The sequence below is a fragment of the Sesamum indicum genome, linkage group LG4, assembly GCF_000512975.1.
Source record: "Sesamum indicum cultivar Zhongzhi No. 13 linkage group LG4, S_indicum_v1.0, whole genome shotgun sequence".
Lineage (NCBI taxonomy): Eukaryota > Viridiplantae > Streptophyta > Magnoliopsida > Lamiales > Pedaliaceae > Sesamum > Sesamum indicum.
In genome coordinates, this window is record NC_026148.1 from 9,262,947 (window position 1) to 9,280,471 (window position 17,525).

The 17,525-nt window shown below is 37.2% G+C and overlaps 3 protein-coding genes across 5 annotated transcripts in view; all 3 read right to left on the bottom strand.

Moving 5' to 3' along the window:
• LOC105160379 (ATP-dependent zinc metalloprotease FTSH 11, chloroplastic/mitochondrial) lies at positions 1,411-9,489 on the bottom strand. The gene is made up of 17 exons (XM_011077720.2): positions 8,659-9,489; positions 7,937-8,090; positions 7,442-7,534; positions 7,230-7,318; positions 6,880-7,003; positions 6,517-6,636; positions 6,364-6,414; positions 6,154-6,215; positions 5,672-5,729; positions 4,705-4,830; positions 4,551-4,631; positions 4,069-4,198; positions 3,533-3,681; positions 2,637-2,918; positions 2,304-2,393; positions 2,172-2,225; positions 1,411-1,833 (listed from the first exon to the last, which is right to left on the bottom strand). Exons 1-17 carry the CDS (start codon positions 9,213-9,215, stop codon positions 1,678-1,680), a joined length of 2,376 nt encoding a protein of 791 aa, XP_011076022.1. The 5' UTR covers positions 9,216-9,489; the 3' UTR covers positions 1,411-1,677.
• On the bottom strand, positions 10,284-15,879 carry LOC105160380 (polypyrimidine tract-binding protein homolog 2). Of its 3 annotated transcripts, XM_011077723.2 has the most exons (11): positions 15,666-15,879; positions 14,718-14,909; positions 14,402-14,611; positions 13,158-13,220; positions 13,006-13,079; positions 12,495-12,587; positions 12,249-12,306; positions 11,864-11,968; positions 11,704-11,785; positions 11,137-11,249; positions 10,284-11,033 (listed from the first exon to the last, which is right to left on the bottom strand). In XM_011077723.2, exons 2-11 carry the CDS (start codon positions 14,901-14,903, stop codon positions 10,689-10,691), a joined length of 1,329 nt encoding a protein of 442 aa, XP_011076025.1. In that variant the 5' UTR covers positions 14,904-14,909; positions 15,666-15,879; the 3' UTR covers positions 10,284-10,688. The 3 variants fall into 3 exon arrangements, with proteins under 3 accessions (XP_011076025.1, XP_011076027.1, XP_011076026.1); XM_011077725.2 differs by lacking the exons at positions 14,718-14,909; positions 15,666-15,879 and adding an exon at positions 14,198-14,255 and having other exon boundaries at positions 14,402-14,585; XM_011077724.2 differs by lacking the exons at positions 14,718-14,909; positions 15,666-15,879 and adding an exon at positions 14,198-14,258 and having other exon boundaries at positions 14,402-14,585.
• The window catches only part of LOC105160678, a 2,174-nt gene continuing 1,974 nt past the window's right edge, over positions 17,326-17,525 (bottom strand). The window contains exon 4 of the mRNA XM_011078160.2: positions 17,326-17,523. Within this exon, the coding sequence (XP_011076462.1) occupies positions 17,326-17,523 (198 nt within the window). The remainder of the gene's footprint in view (positions 17,524-17,525) is intronic.

The following is a 17,525-nucleotide window of genomic DNA, read 5'->3' on the forward strand; positions in this document are numbered from 1 at the left end:
CACACTCGAAAATGGCGGTACCGATCGAGTCCGTACGGATCTCGACTTCTTGAGCGGCTGCATGCTTCCAATGATCGGAGGAGGAGAAGATGGTTGAGCGGGGTGGAGAGAGAGAGAGAGACAGAGAGTATGTAATAAGGAAGCATCAGGATTCCCAACATACTCACTTTTTTAACTGAGAGAAATTGCTGTTCTATCCTCGTCAAGCATGTGTCAAAGCGATTGCGACGTTTGGTGTTTGTGAAAAGTTGTGCATGTAATTCGGTGGGTGTGGGTGTCTGCGGATTTCTGTTTTCTTGTTGAGTTTTGCGTGATTGGATGGTATTTAGCAGATTCTGATGGATATTTCTCTACTTTCAAGCTTGGATTTGTATTTAGGGATGTAGAACACAGACTCACAGTGCGTTTTAAGTTCTCTTCTCATATATTTAGGTAAATTATAAATTACTTTCCTATGTTAATAATAAAATACTATATTATTTTCCCGTATTTTTCGAAATAGAGCAAATAACCCCTCGTCGCGGAGGCAGTGCGTGCACTCCTTTTTAAAAAACACAAAAGCATACAATAGTATTTTATCTTTTAGAAAAAACTTATGTGAATATTTGGAATAATGTAACGAGGTAATTTGTGATTTACATCAAAACTCCGGGGCTCTGTTTCGAGCTTGTTTCTTCTTTATCTATGCACTTCAACTAGTAATGAAATGATTCTGAAACGCAACCAGATGGCCTTATATTCATCACTGACCATCCATACAGCACCACTCCACACACTTATCCACTGGCATTTATGTCTTATAACACCACCACACACTTGCAGTTACTGAAGCCGGGGGAGGTAAAAGAATTCCGAAGCCACATTTAAAAAGGGTGTTTGGGTGATTTTATAAGTCTTTTTAAAACATCTTATAAAGATGTTTGAGTACTTGTAAGATGATATAAATTGTTTGGTAGGTTTTTTAAAAGATAATCTTATAAGCTCAAAAATAAGATGTTAGGAGCAAGTTTTCTAAAAAAAAAAATAAAGTAAGAAGTTGTTAATTTATTTCCAAGATCTTAACAAATCCTTCAAATTAATTACAAATTTGTATTACTAACATCTTATAAGCTCCATAATTTAAATTTATCCAAACACTTCATGAACTTATTTTTTAAAATAAAATCTAATATTCTTATAAGATGCATGAGTTATAAGATCTTTTAAATAAGAGCCAAACGCCCTCTTAATTGAAGCTCAATTGAAATTGACTCACCAACAAATAACACCAAGCTGGGATAGCTGAATGCTAAAGTTCAACTTACCCTGCTACATAGCATAAATCAGGTGACAATTTTAAATGCATAGGGCATCGCAGAGATAGAGCAGGGTACTGCATTTCCAACAAAAATGTAGTTGCCATAAACGATATCAGGTTTTCAATGTATTCTCATATCCCAATTTCCCAAAAATTCAGTACAAGTGCAAATAATAATATATTGATTGCTTCCTATACCAGTTGTATATTTTTAACTAAATCAGGAGTTTGCTTCAAATTGTGCGGTTGGTATGTTACAACAACAAATATGAAATGTTTAAATGGACTATTAATGAATGCTGACAAGCTAATTATACTGTACACAGCTCACCTCCACTTGTGTATCTGAGAAATATAAATGTTGGCCGAGAAATGCTGGGTTAAGCCAGTACAAGTTCTTCCTCCGCCTGTTGCTGGTCCTGTTCTACTGCTAACCGTCCCTCACTATAAGGAAGAAGTATGCGCCTAATTTCTTCAGCATTAAGCGTTTCATACTCCAGAAGTGCATTTGCCAACACATGTAATGCCTTCTCATGCTGCAAAGAGTATTTTGAAAGATGAGTCAAGTTACGCCATTGCATGAAAATACTCAACAAGAAAGCGCTATACTATTAATAGCATGCTTGCATGTATGCCAAGAGGGATTTCAATGTATATCGTAGACATTAAGTGCGGCCACTTGCATGAAATACTAACATTGGACATTATGTTCACCTTAAAACTAGAAAGTCAATTTTCTTTCATGCTTCTTTCCATGGATGCACATGCAAGGGTAAAGATGTAAAATTTCCTTGCAACACACACTACATAGCGTTGTCGCACACTATTAAATCTCCCAATAATTACTTTCTGTCAAGGTAAGTGTAAAACACACCTTTTTCAGTAGGGCCTTTACGCGATTATAAGCTTCCCTCAATAGCTTAACCACCTATGAAATCAACAGGTAAGTACCAATAAGCAATTATTTCAAAATAGCATAAATAGCATCAGATCACAAGATGCGTACTTCAGCATCAATACGGGATTGCATTTCTGAACCAGGTCGTTCTTTAATATGGACAGGCCCAATTGCATCACTCATCCCACAGGTTGATACCTAGTAAGAGAATAAATGAATCAGAACAGTTGCAATAACATCTCAACATTATTTGCAATAAACTATCTTCAGCATACAAATAATTTGTTTGGAAGCCCTATAAGCTCAAACCTCAAAGAGGAACTCAAATGCAACAAGACATTCACAGTACGAAAGGATTAACATTCCCAGGACAAAAGGCATCCTCATCACATTCTCAAAATTTCAAATCTGTTGGATACAGTACGGCATTATGAGAAGTACCATATATTGAGCAAGCTCTGTAGCTGTGTTAAGATCGCTGCTTGCTCCAGTAGTTATATGGTCCTGGCCAAAGATAAGCTCTTCAGCTACTCTTCCTCCCATACAGACATCAAGGCGTGCCAGCAATTGCTTCTTGCTGATTGAAGTCTCATCACTAGAAGGAAGCTGAGTAACCATGCCAAGAGCAGATCCACGTGGCATAATTGTAGCCTTATGAATTGGATGTGCACCTTCAGTATTCAATGCAACAATTGCATGGCCACTCTCATGATATGCAGTGAGCTGAAAAGCAAAACATAGAACCCATTATATAAATGATTCTCAAGATAAATGGTTATTGAAACAAAGTAATTTGCATATGCATTATGACAGTGTTAGGAGGAAGGGAGGTTAGGATCAAAAGACAGCCAAAATTAATAAAAGGTGATGATTTATTTGGTAAAGTAGCAATGACATTAATGAAGAGAAAATGATTGTTAGTTAGTTCTAAATTTAAAGTATATCAGAAGCGAATAAAATCTTTTAGTTGTCCTACATCTGACAATTCAACATTCTGTTTCTCTACATGAGGATTAAAATTTGCATTCTAAAAGTTAAAACAGTTATTCACTTTAGTATATTATTGCTTTTAGACCCATCAGCACAAGGTCTCCCAAGAAGAATGATCATTTTCTAGCCTAACAAGGTGTATGCAATGATTAGCAGCCAAGCTACTGTCATCCATGAACCAGAATACATCCCCCACCCACACAATTGATGAGCATGGTCAATGCAGTAACAGACAATAACATGGATGTACAACTGTATTTCAAGAAATAGCTAATTACATATGTATCTCCATAACAGATTAACAGATTAAAACAGGGAAAAGAAGGGGGGCAGCATGACCCACACACCTTTTTTGAATCTTCAGAAAGAAACATTGTCTTCCTTTCAGTTCCCATTATTATCCTGTCTTTGGCAAACTCTAACTGTGCTGCTGTCAACTTCTCAGCACCTTCAACAGCTGCCTTAATTGCAGCAATATTTACCAAATTTGCAAGATCTGTTATAGAAGGAGAATTAATGAAGCAGAAGAGGATGTCTTTACATCTCAGTAGCACTTCAATGATTACCATAAGAGGGATCAATCTCAATCCAGCTAATTTGAAAATTAATCAGCCCAATGTTCCATTTTCTCTTTGCCAATTTTTTGAAAAGAAATGGCATGAAGAATACCTTTATGACCAAGAAAAAGTTTTTCTAGTAAAGCCTTTGGATCATAATTAGCTGAACAAATTTGAAAGCCAATGAAGGCGCACCAAAGGCAGATCTCAATTTTCGTAGTCCGAGTTTATCTAAAGTAAAATACCAAGCTCAGGTAAACCCCGTTTGTTGTATAACCAATAACCCTTAGATATATTCAAAGACAGAAAGTAAAAGCATAACATGCCTGCCCCATTGAATCCTGGAGTACCACGTGCAATTGCTTTTACATCAACATCATCTGCCACAGGTTTGTCTTGTAAGTAGAGTTCCAATATCTCTTGACGACCCCGCACATCCGGATTAGGAACAACAATCTACAAATATGTTTTCCAGGCATTAGCTTTTCTTAGAAACAGTGTTGCCTAGTTTTACTAATCATAGCATCTCATAGAGAATTATGGCATGCACACTCCAATCTTGGGGAGAAAAGAATAAAAAAAAGAGGCAGGAGTTATTTAATCTGCCCACAATGTATCAGGAGATAATCCTGTAAAATGTGATTTAACAGTAGTCACAATGCTGTAACAGTACAGCATGCACATTTTTGCTCCATAAAATGATCATTGCAGTCAAGATGTTATTAGCTCTTGGAAATATGTCAAAGTCATAAAGGCAAGAATTTAGTATATGCAACATAATGCCTTTAAATCAGATAAATAAACTTACATGCCTGTCAAATCTACCAGGTCTTGTCAAAGCTGGATCAAGTATATCAGGCAAGTTGGTAGCGGCCATCACAATAATTCCCTGCAAAGTATCACCAGTTGATCACAAGATGAAAAAGGATACAACTTGGCAATTAGACCTTATGTGCAATTACCTCATTCTGTTCAAATCCATCCATTTCTACAAGTAACTGATGCAGTGTCTTCTTCGTATGACCTTCCCACTGCTTCCGAGTAGACCCAACAGCATCAATTTCATCGATAAATATGATGCACGGAGCCTACAGTGCATATTCAAAATCGGAATCATTATCGATAATAAAATCTAGAAGCTAAATAGTAGATCTCAGTTTGTTTTCCCCAGTCACAAGTTCTTCCATGTCAAAGTATTAGGAGAAACAAACATCCATATTATATGATGGACGGAGCAGACCCAAGCTGTTCTCTCACTAGCTTTTGTTACATAATATCAAACCTCTTTATCCAACCAGAGGTGGAGCAGTGTTCACTCAGCTTAACATGCATGAAAACAAAGAGACCTTATTGCCAATTATATGCCTATATTACCGAGATATTTCAAAATTATGTGTGCCAATTTCATCAACTGAGCATATCCACTTTTTACATGCTGTTACAAGTAAAATTTTGAATCATATCTCAACATAGCTGAGATCTACAACATCATTTCTAGCAGAAGACCAACACAAGGTTCCTATTCCCTGTTCAAGGACTCGAATAACCATAGGTAAGACTGAAAACTCAAGCAGAATCTAATCATTATATTTCTCAAGTTCCATTTCCCACAATTCAATGAAAAATGAGAGTTCATCGTTATCGAAGTATTTGGCATTAGAGCAACACGTTTGATAGAGAATTAGTGCATATTAATAAGGACTGGAATTTCTCCAGTGAAAAAATAAAAAAAACTGAAACACAGCAACACTATGAAATGAAGTTTCAAGTTTACTGATGCAAGTAAAACTTCCAAAAATATGAACAAGTATACACTGTCCATGCAAATCATAAGATTGTCAAATACCTGAATCTTTAAACACAGTGTGAGTGACACCAGTCATATCTAGTAAAAACAACTACAAACAGCAGAAGGAAATAGCAATCAACCTTCTTTTTAGCAGCTTGAAACAAAGATCTCACACGTCGAGCACCAACACCCACAAACCTAGCATCGGGAGAAGATAGGTAAATTTTCTGCCGAAACTCTTTTACATTCACATGTTTTCAGAAAATAACAGAATAAATCTTTTTTCAAAGGAAGCACACAAATAGAGAACCACAAAATGCTGCTTCAATTGTTATACAACTATTTGAAATGCTCAATAAGAGACAGAAATCAACATCGACTACGCAAGGATAAAAATAATCCATTCCTATTACGGTTGTTACTTTAAAAGAAATTGAAGGTGCAACACTCGTTACTAGAATGTGCTAATTTCTAGATTAATACACAGTTTAGCAAGGAAATCAGATGGAACATGTTATATTTGCCAAACTGCCCACTGGAAGAGCAGGAAAATTATATGATTGCTAGTGCTATTTTTCCAACAAAGGTAACAAATCTAAATCGTTCCCCGGAAACAGCTTACATTTCCTCAAACTCAGATCCTGCTCTGTAAAAGAAAGGTACCCCAGCCTCTCCAGCAATTGCCTTCAAAATTCAAGAAGCAGCATAGTCAGACAATAACGCCTGTTATAGGTAGCAGCCTCAATTGAAGTTGACTTCAGGTTTCGTAGTGGAGAAAATGGAATCTGCTACACTTCTAAATGGCTATTTTTATTGCAGCACAACAACATACCTTGGCAAGCAAAGTTTTTCCTGTTCCAGGTGATCCAGTTAGAAGAATTCCCTGAAGTTTAAATGCATTTTGCAGGCACGTTAGAGTGGAAAGTGTTCCAAAAATGGATAACAATATGCAAAATATGTTGTAAAATTAGTAAGCCCAACAAACCTTAGGTAACTTCCCTCCTAGTCGAGTGAACTTTGAAGGATTTTTAAGATACTCAACAACCTCCTCAAGCTCTTGTTTAGCATCATCACAGCCTTTGACATCTTTGAATGTCTTCACGTTCTGCAGTATTGGTATTTATGCAGCTCAATATGAACCATTGAGAACCAGAAAAAAGCAGGCCCACAACAAAACTGTAGGTTCACAGGCTAATTAAAGTTCATCAGACAGATTCTCAATGGCAATGTATTTTCATAGTGCTCCTTAAAAGCCCAATAAAATTCAAGATAAACAACAAGTTCACATTATGTTAATGTGCTAGATAAGAACAATTAATTTGAAGCCACATGAGTCCGTAAGATTTACCTTCTCTGGCATTATTTCTTTGTTCAACTCTTTTGGGGCATAAGAAGAAGTAGAACCAACTCCAGGAGTTCCAATCCCACCTAAGCTACCAATATACTTCTGAAGAGCAGCAGCACCCATTAACCTAAGAAGTCAAAAGCAATTCAAATCTCAATGGATAATACGGCCAAATAAAAGACATAAGGTGTATGTATGCATAAGAAATGGAGGAGAGAAACACAATATTTGCAATTAATTATATCGCCTCCCCTCTTATTTCACGAAAGTGAAAAGATCAAATATAATCTCATGGAAGTCAAATATATTGAATTCTGAAACCAGAATTGAGCCACTGCAAGCAAAGACCATACCAAACCAAACCAACAGCAACAGTGAACAAGATAGTTGATATGACTTCTTGTGCAAAACGTGATGATCTATTTGTGATTTTGGGGTCCACCTGCAAAGTAAAAGAAGATGCTAAGGTTTTAGGATAGGTGTATCAATTGAAGTCTGAAGCAGAAGAAGGAATTATATTTGCAATATTGTTGCTCCAAACCACTTTCTTAGCCTCTTCTCTTACCATCATAACATGTAACGGCTGTTTCTCAGATACACCGGGGCTCATAAAAGGCTCTTCCATGTTCCCTGATGCACGTTGTTTTAACTCTTGCAACTAACATAAAATATAACAGTTAGAAGAGACAAAATGTGTAGAAAGTATAGGTTAACCTGGAACATGTGAAAGGGAATATTTCAAGTACATAAAGGCTGATATTTGTCAAAGAAACTAGTTTGGCAGTAAGTAAACATTTCATTTCTGGACAAAATCGCAAACAGGGAAAAAGAAATTTATCGAAATGTCAAAAGAACCACGCATTTGTAAACTTAATATTGATTATTAATATTCACCAGAGCAACCACAAGAAGAATCAAATGGTGTGACATCGAAGTAGGCAAAATATGAAATCTGCAAATCTAACTAAAGCCTCCCGATTTAAAAACTATTTAAGTGAAAGACTGAAAACACTTTAACAATAAAGAGAGTTTTTAAGATTAGCAAGTGTAAGGGTAATACCAAAGAAGGAAGACTAGAAGGCTTTCCAGATTGTTCATCAGGCAAATATTCAGCAATTGCATTAGTCACCACTAGCGCCCGAAGATATTCTGCTACTCCTCTACTGTCTATAGCATGTGCCCTTTGCTCAAAACGCTGGATGACAGACTCAGGGCTAAGCAAAACCAAAGAAGAACTCATTAAAACTATATCCAACTTGTTAACAATTTTATTCTCTGGTACAAGTTTGAGACTGAATAAAATTATAAATCATAGAGATATCTCTAGTGTGGAAGGAGCTCTATAATTCACATTACTTCTTACACAGTGTAGAAGGACTTCAGCAGAAAGCCAACACCCTATCACACATTTCCAAGCACAATACTTATTACATATCCTTCCACATTATGTCGCTGTTATCCTACCAAATATGTTACAACTTCATCAGATAAATTAAATGTGACTATGTAACTTTCAGCTTTTCCTAGCAAATCCAAATGGAAAAGAGAAACACTTCCAGCTTCTCTCAGTACATTATGCTCAATCATGCTATAATCCATCACCCACATTTTAACAAAAAACGGAAAGCACTTAAATAATACAGTTATCACGTTGAATAACATCCACATGCACTCTGATAGGCAATGCTGTTAAACATTTTTCTTGATGCTCAATGAAAATCAAGCATTTTTGTATTAAAACTAATCAACGACCCCAACACTTAATAATAAGAAAATAGCTACCTGTGTTTATTTAGCTCAGCCAACAGAGCGCTTTGCTTAGCTGCGTCCATTGGATTTGCATCAGCCTCCTCAATCAACCGCTCCAACCGCTTCTCCTGCCGCCAAAACGGCCACCAGCTGAACCAGTCTGAATGCAACAAGCTCTCAAATCCATTTTTTAACCTAGCAAATACTCCCATCAGAAACACCATTATTGGCAACTTCTTGTTCACATCCCCATTCTTCACCTCACCCTCCACCTCCCCTCCACCCATGCTTTCGGTCGAGTCAACTGTATTTGCAAACTCATCTGTTTCGGAGTTTTCAGTAAAATTATTACTAACAGAGTCAGTAGCTGAATTTACATTCTCTGAATTCAATGAACAGGAGACAACTAAACTATGCCACAAAAATCTGGACTTTAGAGAAACCGAGTCACTAAACCTATCATTTACTCCTCTAGGGAAAGCAATTTGAGAAGGGAAGTTCGGAATCCGGGGTTTCAGAGCGAGAGAAAGAGAGTTCAATGGAGGGAGTGAGGGCCTGCGAGCGAGAGCAGCTTGGAGTGTCATAGTCATATTAAGTAACTTCAAATTTCAAGAACCAATTCTATTGAATTTGTTAGGGTTCACAATGCGAAGAACAGAAAAGCTCACAGACAACACACGCACAGAGTAGAGTGTGTTGTAATCTGTTTCTCTTCTTCTGCGTGTGAGCCACAAGATTGGTTTTGTACAAAAAAACGGCAGACACAGAAAGGGAGGAGGGAGAGAGAAACCTTATCTGCTAGATTGAAATTGGCGCTGTCAGCTGTGTGTGGCCTTTATAATTTTTGGGGGGGAAGTTAGGGATTTTTCTAGTTTTACTTTTATACAAATTTTACTTTTATGACTAACGTTATGGGACTATTCACGATTCATCAATGCGCACTTGCAGTAGCAAGTTTGTAAACTGGTTGGTAACTTGTCTTATGTGTAATTTCGATGATGTAATGGACCAAATAGGAAGAGGATTCAAGGATGTTACTCAAGAAAGAAGAAATTTTGATTCATAAAGATCTTGTCAATACTCTTTATCTGATGCAAAAGAATATCGATTGTACGGACGATTAACTCAGTGACGACGAGAATGTATCGGGTATTTTGTGCATATCTCCTTTTGTTTTAATTATAAAAAGAAGGGGGGGATTATGACAATTCTTGTGCTAAAGAAGATCATCTTTCACTGAGTTGGAATTTAAACACTAACTTAAATGTACATATGTTCAGTGTTCCCACTGGAAAGACAAAAGTGAAAAATGCCCCTGTCTGGCTTCTGGATACAAGAAGAAGAGTCTCAACTCCCTGGCATATATGTATTTATGTGCGTTTATATTTCAATAGTTGCATCACTAGGAATGGTAATGGTTGGATTCATTTGGGTGTTCAGAATTTGAAAGGTAACAACTCGATACAAGTTTATTTTATTTACCTAATCATTTTTCAGATGGAAAAGAAGCATCTTACTTGGTGTAGTACGAAAAGATGGGATAGGATACAAGGGAATCATACATAGCCCCTTCTAATTTGTCATAATTATTTGCTAACATCGGATGACATGTTGAAAGCTACTCTGCATGTCCTCAGGCTCACCCAGTAAACAATAGCTGAGCAAAGTTTGGTTCCAACATCCAAGAAATACACACATATACGTACATAGAGGACTCCCAGTCCCACATCCTGTATATGCCCAGGATATAGACATGATCAACTTCACCAGAATCTATACACTTTTAAGCCTGCTTTCGACTTGAGAAGACCTCAAGTAATGGTCAATCACCATCAGCATCAAAGACCCAACAAAGGGATGCCAAATAATCCACGGGACCACCATTCATAGGTTTATAGTAGATTAATATACATGACAATTTAAGGGCACTACCAAAACATATTTTAGTCTACAAAGACCACAATCTTTCCTCTGTAACTCTTGAATCAAGAAATGTAAAGGAGAATACAGCAGTATCGTAGCATCGAAGTTTTCAAGTCTAGTCAAAAGAAGGAATGCTTGTGCTATTGAGGATGATAAGGTGGCATTGGAGATGAGTGTGGTACCCCATTCTGGCCATGAGTTGCCATTAGCCCATGGCCCATTGCAGGACCACCTGTTGGAGGCCCATAAGGGTAATTGTGCATTTGCATTGGCATAGATTGAGGTATCGAAGGGACAGCTGAGTTCCAGCCGGCTGAAGGAGGAGGCACGCCACGAGGATCAGGAACTGGAGCATATTGTGTTCCATTGTAAGCATGGGCACCTGGACCTCCCATTGGATATGGTTGCTGTCCTAGTATCGAGGGTTGAGCACTCATTGCAGGAATACTGGGGATGGTGTAGTCCCTGCTTCGATCATTATTGACCTGGAAACAACACGCTAGATTATAGTCAATAACAGATCCAGGAACAGATATCTGCAAGCTACGAGAAACATAACGGATATATTTCCAATTTCACATTCTAGACCTTTATGCTGAGATCAGTATGTCGAGAATATGAGATATGCAGCTTGCAGTATCCTCCATCATATATGCAATGTCCTTCCAAGGCTTCCTTGGCAACAACCGCGGTTGGGACATCTGCAGGGGCACTGCATTAGAGGAGTCTCTTGACCCAAAACTTATTCAGTCACTTGTCTTGCTACTAAACTTACCCATTGTACTTGAATAGTGATATCTAGACAACACTGACATAAGGATGGACAAAGCTCCAGGACACTTAAACCCAAAAATATTTACCTACCAACTCCTAAAGACATGGTGTTCTTTGGCATATTAATATGATTCGTTTGCTACACCACTTGCATTCTTCCTTCCAAGTTTTGGGAGACTTTGAGACAAATAAAAGAGCTGGAAAAAGATGGTAACCACACAGAAAACCTATGATATCTATGAAGCCTCCTATATCTCTATGAACAGAGCAGTCTGCCTCTTTTGATACTACTAATTGAACTCCAGTGATCCACAAAAATCATTTGAGTGAAAGGTAATGAAAGGAGGAACAGGTAATAAAAGTTGCCAAATTCAATCTTACCAGGATATTGAATCAAAGCCTGAAGACCCCCATTTTTGTCAAACATGGCAATTTTTAGCACAGGTCCAAATGCTGAAAAGACCTAAACGGACAAAACATAGTTATGTTAAGGAAGGAGTTACAAACTGATGTGTAAAGACTTCTCAAGTTAGGTGGATACCGTATGTAAAACATCCAAGGTTACAGCATACTGCATGTTTTCAATTGAGGCAAGAAGGACATTGCTCTCTGGCTCCAGTTTCTTCCCATCAACTCCTAGATTGAACTGCAAAGGAAGCAGGTGAATACCATAATTCTAAGCAACATAGAAACAAACTGAATCTAAAATTTCCTATTTTGGATCCACATTAGCTTGATGTTACAAGCTACTTGCAAGGTAACCATAATTTTCTTCACTATGATGACCTAGTTGAATGATCTTGAAAAGCTAGCGCTATATTTGGAATCATCTTGGAGAAATGACACCAGAATTAACACAAGAAAGGTAATCACTGAAGGAGTAAATCATTAATAGATGAGGACAGAAAAGATAATCCAAAGGTTACCTGGCCACTTGCGTCTATAGCTGAAGGAGCAACAGGGAGAAGAGGATTGGTATAGTCCCTAAATTGGCATGAAGCATAATCATTAAAACGCTAAAGCATCACTAAGCCTTCAACATAAAGAAAGGAAACTTAACACATTGAAAGTTCCAAAAATGAGTTCATAACACAAACAAAGGAATACAGTATCGTGATTTCTGCCATTGTGATCTACTATTATGCAGTTTAATAAGATCAGACTCAGTATACCTGCTACGGTGACTCTGGAATTTCACACTCAGGTCTGTATGCGCGGAATATGTGATCCTAAGTGAACATGGACCGAGCTCCGGGATCAAATAACTGCCAAAGATATCAAAGACATTCAGCAGATCACCATAGAGCTACATGCAGGTTCTTTGTCAAGTTTACAACATGATACTTAAAAAAGTCATACAACACATCCTCAAAAGTGAGGAGTTTGGATAGCGGCAACACTTAACCAAGTTTAAGCACCCAGCATTTCTACATTAATGAAGAAAACCATTGCTATCCTATAGATAAGATAATATGGTACATTTGCAGTAGACATTTATGGCCCTTGGTATAAAATGTAAAGGTGACTCGAAATAAATAACAAAAAAGTACATCTAAAGTTGGGTAAGGAGCATGCATGTATAAAGCTTCTGAAATATCCGCAGTGCATGATCACCACATCTACAGAAATATGACCCATAAGAGTTAGGTTACATCTGAAGCCCAAACATAAAGTCCACATCACCTTGGAATGCTCCTTCCATCAAGGGCATCCTTCGCAGCAGATGCAGTCTCTGAATCAGAAAATTGCACCAGAGCCTAGGAAGGGTATAACAAGGGGAGATTGCTTGAGATTCTGATGTGTGCTTAATCGTTATGGAGTCATGAAAAACACACCTGAAAACCAGCAGTCTTCTCAAATGTAGTAATCTTGTGCACAAATCCAAATGCAGAAAATACCTGCATATCAGATAAGATTTTATTACTGCACCAGCTAGTAAGAATTTACTGTAACATTTTTGGTAAGACATAGGTTATTTGTTACTTTTTCAAACACTACACATATCAAAAATAAAAATTGACAAAAAGAAAAAAGGAATTGCAGAATGATGCTTCCTTGTTATTATTATACAAAAACACTTATTGCCACAGTCAAAAGTTGTCAGTCAAACTTAAAAAGGGGAATTTGTAGCATTAATATATTTTGAAGGAGAGCAGCATAGTACGATAACTTTTTGGTAATAAAAGATCCTGCGCCAATAGTTCAGCTGCCACTAACTGTAGACATGATTTTGCAGGCATTTGTGAAGTTTTGTAATCCCTTCATACATTTTGAAACCTAAAAAGATTGTTTTATTAAAAGCAGAATATGACAGTAGTAACAAAACACTGTTTTAGATTATGTAAGATGCATGAAGCCAAGAGAAAATGCACAAAATAACTTTTCAACAGATGATACACATTATATATGAAAGAATTTAATGGTATTCAAAAAATCCTTATGGGCTGATTAAGATACAGTATCCAAAGACATGATGCTTGTGTCCAGATATAAACTGGGAGGCTTATCCTTTACAAAGGAACTTTCTAGAGATTTCAATAACTCCCAATAGCTAAAGTATGATATCCGAAGGGCACTGAATTCTTTCCGAAATTTGGATTCAGGTGTCATACCATTAGTTCAAAATTTTCTAAGACATTTTTACAAGCAACAGAAACAAAACAACTAAATCTATAACAAGTGATACTGTTACTACTATACTAAAAGACGAGAAGACAGCATGCATATTAAAGTTAAAGACTATGGGGCACAGAAGTCCAAAAAAGAAACTACATTATCATCTGAGGGTTCTTATAATGTTAGGGGCAGAATCACGAAGAGGAAGTAGGGTAGAAAGAGCCAGTGGTAAGGGAGAGGAGAAAGGAGACAAACACACATGCGCTCTTTCTCCCGATGCAATAAGCTGCCATTGGAGATACATCCTTGACATGTGCCTGCTGATTCATGCACACTATTGTCAAATAAAAGCTTATCAAAGCATGACATACAACAACCTAGTCGCAATAATCAGAGAGAACATCCTTTATTGCAGACAAATTAGCATGGCTTTGAGTTGTGAGAGAGATGCCGCAGTCCTTACCAAGTGTAGGACATCAATGCTGACAAGGCGAGCGTCATTCCCCTCAATTGTTACCAAGAGCACGTTTCCAGCAACATCCGCAGTAGTTTTGTTGTTCACTATTTCTTGCCTGTTGGAATACTGTAGGTAGACAGTTTTCCCTCGCACCTGCGCCGGCTCAGACGATGATGCGTAATATGATATCATAGCAATAGCCTGATTTAGTTCTGCCTGTAAGACATATAATGGTGCAATGAAAGAAGATTCAACAATAGAAATCATCCAAGATTCAATACAATCTGAATAATCAAGCAAAAGGAAGTGGACAGGTACTTACAAACTCAATAAAAGCTTGGTTTCTATTTGCTCCAACATTACACTTTGTGTTAACAACTTTACCGAATGGCTTCCCCAGGTCGATTAGTTCCTCTTCAGTACATTCCCATGGTAAGTTCCTCAAATGGAGAACCTTGGACGGAGGCTGAGTATAGCGGAACTGTGGCTGGCTGGAAACAGACGACATTTCGCACTACAATTCAAACAGCAAAAGGGTAAAGTAAACCTTAACCAATATATAAAATCATAATTCAATCTCACATCAGAAAACTTCATACACAACATTGTAGTCACAAAGACATGCACAAACATTAGAAAGATGTATTTGCGCATAAACTGAAGATCAGGTGTTTATCAATCATTTCTAGCACTCATTTAGTTCCCACCAATAATCTCGAATTACAGGCAAAATACACAAAGAAACTTTTTTTCTCAAAAGACCTATTATAGGTTCTTCTCTATTTAGACAAACTCAATTTCCTCACCGAGATTGTTTGAATTACAGTTGGCAGCATAAACAGTACTTGGATAAAAACTGACACAATCTAAAATTGACTACTCAAACATAATTCACTATATATCATCACAAACCAACTTCAGGTAAATGAGCAATAACAAGAAAATCCTCGTTCAATCTGCTAATAACCAGATTGCCCAAAAACACCCTGAAAGCATATCCTTATCTACTCAACAATCGCAAACTCGACTCACACTTCCAACCAATAGCACCATAACAAACCACAATCAGCCAGAATTAAAGCATATATCCGGCCACATAAAGCAAACTTAATGGTAAAAAAAAATAGCAATTCAAACCGAGCAATTGAAACACAAAACCCAAAGATCACATACACCTAAATCTATACACATAATCCCCTAACTCCAAAATGCAGAAAACCCTATCAAATTGGAAGATTCAGATTCGGGCATAAAGGCAATAATACGGTACCCGAAAGAAAATTTCTAAAATTAGGTTTCCGGCAACGGAGAAATAGCTGATGGGAGGAGAAGGAAGGAAGATATTCTTAAATCGACTAATCGAGCGTTATCGTTGTCCGGAATGGTGATTTGAGGCGCACGGTATACACATACACCCCTGCGGAAGTTAGCAGAAAGAGATAGATGACTGGTCCCGCAGGCCACGCGTATTGTAGCGTGGGGCTATGCTGCACTAAAATGTGGTGCACGGAGAAGTAGTGAAGGAATCAAATCTGGCCCGGCCTGTGCTGCAAAATAGGCCTAGGATTGGGCCAAGCCCATTTCAATTTGGTCAAATGTAAGCCCATTTACATTGTCAGGCCTGTTCTTCATGATGGGCCTAAGACCAAACCAAACTATTGTGTCATATTGAGTTTGGTTTCCACAAGCCCATTTCAGTCTGGGTCTCACTTAAGCCCATTTCAAGGTCACTCCTCTGGTGGAAAGAGGCCTAGCCGCCTAGGATTACCCAAACTAATTTGAATTTTGACCATTATTATATGGGAATTTAATATACTGATAATGTATTTACTACATCCATATTATGAGGATTCACAAATTTGTCAGTCGGCCATTTAATGTTAATGGGCATTTGGAAAATAAATTGTCAGAGTATTCAATGCAGTGGGCATTTTGAATGAAATTTTAAAAATGTATAGGGATAATATGAACAATTTTGAGAAACGAAAATGGCTGATAAATGTGAAAATACAAAAAGAGATTATTCTTAATCGGGCATAAAATAAAAATCCAACCAGCATTGATTGGATTTAAATCTTTGCACAATAAAATTAAAACCTAATAACATGCCCTAAACATTATTACCAGGCCGGCAAAAAGAAATAAAATTGTAAATAGAACATTAGACTGGATATCTGACCCAATGCCTCTTGACAAGCAAGATCTTAAAAGATTTGAATTTTATTTAGGATTATTTAATATAAATATTATTATAAGTAACAAATTTATTAAAGTACAATATCTGAGAAAATATATTTAATATGAAATTATCTAAAGTAATTTTCACTTAAGTTTAAATCTTTATACCCGAAATACAATTAAATTAAATTATAATGTAAAATAAAATCATACAGAATAGCCAGGTGCGTATAAAATCAGTGTGGCACAAACATGATAGGAAATCTTTAGCCAGTGTCCTACTAATAATTTTAGCTCGAACCTAATTAGATCAACCTCGAAACAATCATATAATAAATATAATAAGCTCAAACTTAATTCGATCAAACTTGAAACAATTATATAATAAATACAATAGACTTACCGTGTGACTGATGCATAATTAAAAAAAAAAATTATCAATCACTTAATAAATCTATCACACTTTGTAATTGAATTTTCCTGAACAAGAATTTTTCCTCCATTTATTACAACTCACACCTAGTAATGTTCAATACGAAAGGTGAGCTTTGGCGAGGACTTCAAGAATATTAATGCAAAATAGACACTAAAAAATCGCCTATAAGTTTCCCTTTCAACACAGAACATCAGCAGTTACCCGTCCATACATGAGAAAAAATCGTGTGATCACTCCAAAGAAATCAAGAAGAAGAAGAAAAGAGCATACACCACAGTAAAGATAAAAGTATTTATGAAAAGGTGGTTGGAGACATTCATCTCTGACCAACAAGGACGTCTTTATAGGGCGTCGGAACTTCCTTGGATGCACCCTCCTCGATGTCCACCGCAGGCCTCTCCCTCCTCTGTTCTTCCACAATGGGTGGCATCGGCCCTTCACTTATACGGTTGGGTGGTCTCCTCTGTTCTCCCCCGATGAGTGGCATCTGCCCTTCTCTTAGTCGGACCAACCGCT

Coding starts and splice junctions, on each gene's coding strand:
- LOC105160379 (XM_011077720.2), bottom strand. CDS start 9,215: ATGACTATGACACTCCAAGCTGCTCTCGCTCGCAGGCCCTCACTCCCT. Junction 4,831..5,671: donor TTCAAGCTGCTAAAAAGAAG/GTTGATTGCTAT, acceptor TATGCACTGTAG/GCTCCGTGCATCATATTTAT. Junction 1,834..2,171: donor TAAAGGCCCTACTGAAAAAG/GTGTGTTTTACA, acceptor TACTCTTTGCAG/CATGAGAAGGCATTACATGT.
- LOC105160380 (XM_011077723.2), bottom strand. CDS start 14,903: ATGTCGTCTGTTTCCAGCCAGCCACAGTTCCGCTATACTCAGCCTCCG. Junction 12,588..13,005: donor GATGGAAGGAGCATTCCAAG/GTGATGTGGACT, acceptor TATCTTTGGCAG/TTATTTGATCCCGGAGCTCG. Junction 11,034..11,136: donor ATACTGATCTCAGCATAAAG/GTCTAGAATGTG, acceptor TGTTGTTTCCAG/GTCAATAATGATCGAAGCAG.